At 40.5% G+C, this 7,949-nt stretch overlaps 2 protein-coding genes across 4 annotated transcripts in view; both read right to left on the reverse strand.

Moving 5' to 3' along the window:
* The window catches only part of LOC118099213 (A-kinase anchor protein 7-like), a 39,848-nt gene extending 39,214 nt beyond the window's left edge, over positions 1-634 (reverse strand). Inside the window, exon 1 of one of the 2 annotated variants that reach the window (XM_035143604.2) lies at positions 53-634. In XM_035143604.2, the coding sequence (XP_034999495.1) occupies positions 53-226 (174 nt within the window). In that variant the 5' untranslated portion in view covers positions 227-634. The remainder of the gene's footprint in view (positions 1-52) is intronic. The other variant, XM_035143605.2, reaches the window with a different exon arrangement.
* Positions 635-1,771: 1,137 nt separating this feature from the next.
* Positions 1,772-6,254, reverse strand: LOC118099215. 2 transcript variants are annotated; one of them, XM_035143606.2, is made up of 9 exons: positions 6,072-6,254; positions 5,444-5,506; positions 4,777-4,898; positions 4,586-4,637; positions 4,340-4,483; positions 4,127-4,171; positions 3,132-3,173; positions 2,698-2,895; positions 1,772-2,580 (listed from the first exon to the last, which is right to left on the reverse strand). In XM_035143606.2, exons 1-9 carry the CDS (start codon positions 6,109-6,111, stop codon positions 2,324-2,326), a joined length of 963 nt encoding a protein of 320 aa, XP_034999497.1. In that variant the 5' UTR covers positions 6,112-6,254; the 3' UTR covers positions 1,772-2,323. The 2 variants fall into 2 exon arrangements, with proteins under 2 accessions (XP_034999497.1, XP_034999498.1); XM_035143607.1 differs by lacking the exon at positions 4,127-4,171.
* Positions 6,255-7,949: the final 1,695 nt, after the last annotated feature.

The raw sequence follows: 7,949 nt of genomic DNA on the forward strand, positions 1-7,949 counted from the left end.
TATTGCCTGTGCACTCAGGTGAGAACAGATGTCGTTTATCTCACGACATTACCTCAGCGCTTCCCAGCCGCGGTGCAGATGATCGAAACACAGCGACTCGTTGACAGTGAGCGGAGTAGACGCGGTGCAGCCTCCGCGCCGACTCCTCATTGACGAAAACCCTCAGCAAGTCAACACTTTGTGAACACGTCCACCTGAGGCTCAGCGGGACGCGGCCGAGGAGCATGACACGCGTCACAAACTTTGGCTAACGAGCAAAACTGACGTTACCAGACATGACAAGCTAACGAAGGCCCATAGACATCAAGTAGTGTCCTTAACTCTCTCCGGGACAGTTACCGATGGAGACGCTTTCTCTTCCCGTGGCTGACACCTGTTGAGATGAGTCAAACTGCCATGCTGCACGAACTGCGCTGGTGGGCTAGCTAACTATAAGCTAACGGAGTTCTGTTGCCAATTAGCTAAACTAACCGAAACATAGTTAAATAACAAAGCCTAATGTTGCTGATGTATTAAGCTCGCTAGTGGAAGTGTTTCTCAGAAAGAAAAGTCCAAACAAACGACTCAAATTCACATTTAGGAGTTCAGCGCTAATTTGGAATCCCAACCGGAAGCAGCATGTTAGTAAACAATGTCAACTTCCGGTATGGGTTTTTCAGTGTAAAAAAAGGTTTTCTCTTTTTCGCAATAAAAGCACATGGCGCTGGAGTTATTGACTTAGTGTAAATTAATTGTTTTGTATCATTATTATAATTCTAATGCTGTATTGTTGCATTTTACTCTGTTGGTGTATTCTGACTCATTTGTAAAGCATCTCCTATTGCAACTTTGCAGTAAAAGTGCCAGATAAATAAAGTCTGGTTTGATTTGATGAAATAAACGACGCATTTAGAATTATTTAAATTCAGTGAATTAGAAATTCAACATGATACACTTCAAAAAAGCTTTCCTGCGCTTTGATGTACTGACTGGCTTCATTTTAGGGCACTGCTGTAAATTTCTGTGTCATTGTTTTTTGTGTCTAATTGCTCCAATATAGTTCTATGTCATTATATTTTATTATTATTATTACCTCTATTTATTTTGTACTTGTGCTGCCAAATACTCGAATGGGGATCAATTACTGATAACTTTATATTATCTTGCACTGTTTTCAAATTTATTTTTTAAATACACTTCCATCTGCTGTACCATACTTTTACAGGCTATGTTAGTCTAATGCACAACTTTGTGTAGCTTTAGTTATTATCTTGAAATCAGTATTTATATTTTACTTAATACTCTGCCTCGGTTACTTGTCTCTTTCAATCACCTTTTACTTAAAATATTTGTATTGTCAGTATCTCCATAAGCACGTACTTCTTGACAGTGACAGCTTTGTAGTAGTTCTGGTGGCGAGACTTTCATCTCACCGCAGTGAACCTATTCTTGACTCATTTTGAATTTTTATTATTCTTATGCTCTTGTGTGTGCTACTGGATGCCTAAATTTCCCTCGGGATCAACAAAGCATCCATCCATCCTTATCTTATCTAATCTAATCTTATATAATTTGGAGCCTAGTGGTGTAAATCCAATTGTAGGCCCTAATAATCACCAATTCTTAAAAACTACAGCTACAGATATGCATACCACACAGTAATGTAAGTATGCATGTATTTAAGTATTTATTAAACATTATGTGAGGTGAACTTCTTCAAAGCCTTAAATGAGTTGCACGTAATACGAGACAAATACATTCTGAAGATAAAAACTAAAGAATCATTCAGCCATTATGATCATACCCATACTTGAAGTTTATTTGTGTTATCATGTACAGTAATTACACATCATGCATTCTGAGGCATTCCATTGTAAGCAGTTACAGCAAAATGTACATTAAAACAAACTTTATTTGCGAATCTATTCATTGTTTTGTCTCTCGTAGATCAATACACAAAGTTGGCTGATCACTGAATGTGTAGCCCCTGCACTGTTAAATCTCTTACTTAAAAACCATGACTGGTACAAAGACACAACAAATTAAATTATGGCAGCTTTAGAAAATGAACAGCAGACATGGGAAAAAACTCATCAATCAATATCTTCTTCTCCTCTGTGATTTTACAGTTATACCAATGTTTAACATACTGATAATATATATTTAGCTTTATTGATGTACTCATACATCAATGTTAGAATAAATGTTAAATAAAATACACAACTCAAGATCCATTAATTATACATTTTCTCTGTGTTTGTTTCTGATGTTGGAGCTGATACCATCAATTGCAATTATTTTTTTTTACCTCCATCAAAGTGCTAAAATGGACTATTCACCCTGTTTAAAAGTCCAGGAACGAGGGTTTGACAAACCCTGACCAGTCTTTACGTCTATGATTACTGTGGTTCAGTAATTCTTTTTGGACCTTAGAGACAGCCATTGTATTTAGTTGGCAGCTCAGTAACCCACCCATGTTCTCATGGTAGAAAACATTGACCTGCAACACATTATTCCTGTCATCAATCGATGTATCTAAACACAGTGAGGCCTTGGGCTCACATACATGGTGCATTTTCACCAGAATGATGGGTTTGTCACCTGTGGGGGAAAAAAGAAAGGGATATATATTTTATGTACACAATATATAATCAAGACATTTATATTTCTTTGAATTCTGAATTAAAAAGACTATGTTACTAATATATCAACCCTTACCTGGGACACCATTCATGGCTGCCTTCACGTCTGACTCAGCGCGTGAAGTGATTGGACAGAAGACAATAATAATCTGGCTGTCCTCCGAGTTTTCCAAAAACTGAATGCCGCCGTGAGTGCCTTGATTCACTTGAGCCATCAGCTGTTTATGGGCGCCAAAGGTTTGACCTCCGACAACCATCTTGTACTTCACTGTGGCTATAGGAAGAAAAAGGGTTGTGAAGCTGACACGTGTACAATTACAAGAATCGAGTGATCTTGCTACGAGTGAAGTATAAACAACCCTAATTGTAAGCTCCCATTTTATAAATAAGACCCAGTTAATCAGACCTTCTTTACTGCTTCTGCTACTAGTAGTACTGTGCTGCTACTGCAGTCACAGACTAACCTGTGCACAATGAGCTAACTGCTGATTGTTAAATTATTCACCTTACCTTCCTGAGAGTCCTTTGCTGACGTCTCGGTGATTGAGTCTCCTAATTGGAAAGACAGAACCACAGTTGGTTGTATTCTTTTTACCAATTGGACTCAGGTTTGTTTATATTAAACAAATGCTCCCAAGATGTGGAATTTGAGGTTCTGAAATAATACCATAGCGCGCGCGCGCACACACACACACACACACTTTAACCCCATTTTGTCGCCTATTCACTTTCTTGAATTCTCCGGATTTGGCCACAAGTGAAGGAGTTTAAGTATCTCAGTTGTCTCGTTCACGAGTGAGGGTAAGGTGGGGCATGAGATTGACAGGTGGGTCGGTGTAGCATCAGCAGTAGTGCAGCCGGTGTACCGGACTGTTTGTGGTGAAGAAGGAGCTGAGCCGCAGGGCAAAGCTTTTGATTTACCGGTCGAACTACATTCCAACCTTCACCTGCGCTCACAAGCTCTGAGTAGTGACTGAAAAAATGAGGATGTGAATACAAGAAGCCAAAATTAGTTTCCCCGGTAGGTTAGCTGCGGTTCAGCCATAGAGAGATAGGGTGAAGAGTTTAGACATCTGGAGCTCGGAGTAGAACTGCAGCTCCTTCGCATCGAAAGGGGACAGTTGAGGTGGTTCAGACATCTGGTCAGGATGCCTCCTGGGCACCTTCCACTGGCGGTTTACTGGGCACAGCCAACTGGGAGTATAACCCAGGGTAGATCCAGAACTCACTGGAGGAATTGCATATCCCATCTGACCTGGGAACACCTTGGGATCCCCCCCAGAAAGAGCTAAAGACTGTGGCTGGGGAGGGGGACGTCTGGAATGCCCCATTTGCGACCCAACCTCCCATAAGCTAAAGACATTCGATGGATGGATGAATTAATAGTATGAAAAAGCCAGTCAGACAACTGCAGTGCTCAATCAAATGACACACATCAACTAGTTGGGCTGCACGACTCATTTCCCACGTCATAAGAGTGGGTCATGGAATAAACAGAGATGTACCTTGTGCTCCTTGTGGATGGCCACCTCTTGTTTCTGACAAAGAACCTATAGGGTACAAACTTAACTGTGATATAGTAATAACTATAATACACATTATATATTAAAAACATAATGTTTATAAACATGAAACTGAAATATTGCTTCTTCCTGTTAATGATGAGGTTTCTTATGCACTTAAGATACAATGACACTAAAATAAAACAGAAGTATGACCTTTGTCAGCTTTTGAGTCCCGCTGACTTGTGTTGATGTTCTTCGGTAGGTCAATATTAGTAACAAGGAGCTCCTGCAAAATTGCCACTTGTGAATGTATGAATTGGATGTGGTCCATTATGAGCCCAGGGTCAGTTTGGACAGCTGGAGGGAGAGTAACAGGTTGAGGGTGTTAGAATTTGAAAGGCAACATAGTTACTTTACACACCACACAGGCCAAGTGTTAGAAATGCAATGTAAACTTACAGCTATTATTTTGCAGCTCTCTCAGTTCTTTTAGCAGCACATTTGCTGACCTCTGAAACACAAACAATATAACAGAAATAATACTCATAGAGCATTTTACTCATCATTATTATTCCTTGTTACTAGTTCCTAAGTCATGTATCTCTACTTCGCTCTTCTTTATCACAACTTCTTATAACCTGTTAACTCACCGGTTTGTGAATCATATTAAACACGGTCTTTCGCAGTCTGAGATCCTCGACTCCGGGAAACAGCTCGTGCAGGTCCTCTCGAGTCAGTGACCGGATGTCAATGTCGGTTTCAAAACCTGCTTCTATATGTAAATACAGTACGCAGGTGTTGAGCAGGTAGTTTTGTTGATAATGTTACAAAATCAGTCCTTTTGAATTTCCCTGTCAGGTGTTCAAGTGTCTCTGAGGGAGGACTAAACCCTGACTGGTGCTTGAACAATAAACCTACAGCGAGGGAACTGTTACCAGCTTCACTATATACTGTGGTCAAGTTCTGACTATAAGGTGGAGCTTTTCTACCTTTAATTACCATGATTGCCGTGGCAACCTGTATTAGTTTTGTGTCTTAAAAATGTGGCAGAAGAAGCAGCAGGCTATCTTCAGCATTATCATAACCTTCAGAAGTGAGTTCCTCAGCAAGCTCAAGCCTAAACTCTTAAATGTCAATTTAGCACGTGTGTTGTTATATGGTGCTATGTTATTTTTTACTTCTAATAAATATATTGTGATACTTGCATCTGCTACATTTTCTGGACTTATTAACAAAATGTTGATAATATCATTTTGGTCAGTATGGTGGTGGTGCGTGTGTTTCCTGTGGATATGCATGTTAGAAAAGGTCACTCACGTGTGAGGACGTCGGCTGCCTTTTTGTACTTGAGCTGTATTTCCTTCAGTAAAGCTCCCATGACTACACCGGAAGAAAAAACAAACAAAAAACAAACGGATGAATAACAAGAACAGGACTTTTAGAACAATGAGCCTCTCTGTTCACGTCATCCTCCCTCTCTCTTTCTCTCTCCCTCTCTCCCTCTTTCTCTGGCACCTTCTCTTTCTATCGCCACCTCCCCCATCTCTTTCTCCCTCCCCCCTCCTTTCTCTCTCTTCCTCTCCCTCTTCCTCCCTCCTTCCTTTCTCCCCCTCTTCCTCCCTTCATTAATCCCCCTCTCTCTTTCTCCCCCTCCCTTTCGCTTTCTCCCTTTCCCCCTTCTCCAACCCTCTTCCTCTCCCTTTTTCTCTCCCCCTGTATCTTTCTCTCTCTACGTCTTTCTCCCCCTCTACCCCGCCCCGCCCCCACGCCCCGTTCCTCCCTGTTTTTCTGACCCCTTCCCCCTCTGCCTCTCTCTTTGACTTGATGTTTTTCATAACATATTACAAAAACAAGACATAAACCAGTTGTGACGACAGCATGAACATCACGACGTAACACTGGAGAAAACGGTGGAAGGAAAAGAAAAGGAAAAAGAAACACTGACCTTTTTGATCCGAGTCACACGACATATGATTGACTTCCATAATCAATATATATATAATATAAGAATAATCAATAACTGTCCAATAATTTTAAAGCATCAAGGGTTCGTCTCGCTGGCGATCAAGTGTTTCAGCAGAATGTGAGTCTGACCATGACAATCAGCCCAGAAGAGAAAGTGAAAGTTAGAATGTCGACTTGCGTCATACGTAAACGACGCTGCGAACGATCATTGGTCAATGGGGCTTGGTCAAGATCAGCTGCTTCCACTCTCTTTATGACTTCGAAGTATATGTATATATGTGTGTGTATATATCATATCATAGTGAACCTCCGGTGACTTATTAGTATCATTATTACTAATAATTAATTATTATTAGTATTATATTTATTATTATTATTATAAACACTGTCATTGTTTACCCAGATGTGCGTCACAGAGTTAATGTGGCATCATATATCCTCTCCAGTAAGAGTTTATGTTCCCATGTCGAGTGAAACCAGCAGAGGGCAGCACTGCACAACTTTTCAAGTCAAAGGCAAAGTCAACTTTATTGTCAATTTTGCCAAATGTACACGATGTAAATACCGTCTCTCTCTGATCCCCAGTGTACAGAACATATAGGGTAGTACGTAGTACAACAAATTATGCAGTCATAAGGCACATGGTGGATTATAGGATGAGAGAAGTGCAAACAGGAATAGTGCAAAAAGTGAAAAAATACTTCATGGGACGTAATGTAATATTAATATTATTGCACTGCTGCATTTTGTTAGGCTTTTGTAAAATGATATCCTTCTTTCTCTATACAGACTCAGGGTGTGGACGCAGTGATACACTACTGCAAGACTTAATATTTATATTATTTATTATTTATCATATTATATTGACTTACTCTCCACTCTATTAACTTTGTGCTGCTTTAAAATGTGATAATATATGATTGCTTGTAAAAATCCAGATCATAAATGGGAGCACGACAAAGACCAAACTGTGTGTTGGATACATTTTCTGCAAAGGGATCACATGCTGGTGTACTGGTTAGTACAGATTAAAGCTTCTGGGTTCGAACCTGCTGGCAGATCAGGGTCTTTCTGTGCGGAGTGCAGACATGGGGAGAACATCCATGAATTGGAGATCCTAAATTGCCCATAGGTGTGAATCTGAGTTTGTCTAATATGTCAGTCCTGTCATGGGTGTACCCTGTCTCTTGTGTGTGCACTGTGTGTATTTATCTGTTTCTCCCTGAAATGAGTGAGTCTATAGTTCAGTTAGTTCCTCTTCTCAGACGAGCTTTCTGTTCTTTCGAAACACTCAGCATTGCAGATGACGAAGCCGAAGAATAAAGAAAAGCGAGGAGCGATGTAGAATCCAAGTCTAATGTCACTCAGCGGTTTGTCTGCAAGTGTTGGAAGCTGAGTTTCTTTCCTCGAAGCTGTGACACTGTCAGTGAGTGAAGGGCTTTTCTCTCCCGTGTCAGACTTTCTGCAGGGGGCCAGACAGCTCCCGGTGGTGCTTCTTAGTCTCCGTCATGTATGGTGATGGAATATAAGACAGTTTTGTGCAGATCGCTCTGCGTCGTGCACCACTGAACATGTGCGAGTGCTCCTTCAACGGCTTAGCGTTGTTCCTGTGCAGCTCACATGCTTTTGATATTCGCTTCAGTCTTTGAACCCTCTACAGTGGAACAAAACACTAACGTTAATTATGTCAAAAGAAGAGATTAATGCTTTATTTACAACAGGAGAACAAGAGGAGCTCTTTGATATTCTCCGTCCTTTTTGGGAATACATAAAAAGAAGGTTACTTAGTCAAACATTTAACGGCAAAGCTTGTTCAGCAGAGTGGTTTCTTTTTTACAAGCAGTGGCAATCTTTGGCT

The sequence above is a fragment of the Hippoglossus stenolepis genome, chromosome 20 (genome assembly GCF_022539355.2).
Source record: "Hippoglossus stenolepis isolate QCI-W04-F060 chromosome 20, HSTE1.2, whole genome shotgun sequence".
NCBI classification, from domain to species: Eukaryota; Metazoa; Chordata; class Actinopteri; order Pleuronectiformes; family Pleuronectidae; genus Hippoglossus; species Hippoglossus stenolepis.

Excerpts from the sequence above, each read along its gene's own strand:
- LOC118099215 (XM_035143606.2), bottom strand. The coding sequence starts at position 6,111 with ATGGAAGTCAATCATATGTCGTGTGACTCGGATCAAAAAG. Across the intron at positions 5,507-6,071 it reads GTGTGACTCGGATCAAAAAG|TCATGGGAGCTTTACTGAAG; the intron begins GTCAGTGTTTCT and ends CTTCCGGTGTAG. Across the intron at positions 4,899-5,443 it reads GGCAGCCGACGTCCTCACAC|AAGCAGGTTTTGAAACCGAC; the intron begins GTGAGTGACCTT and ends ATTTACATATAG.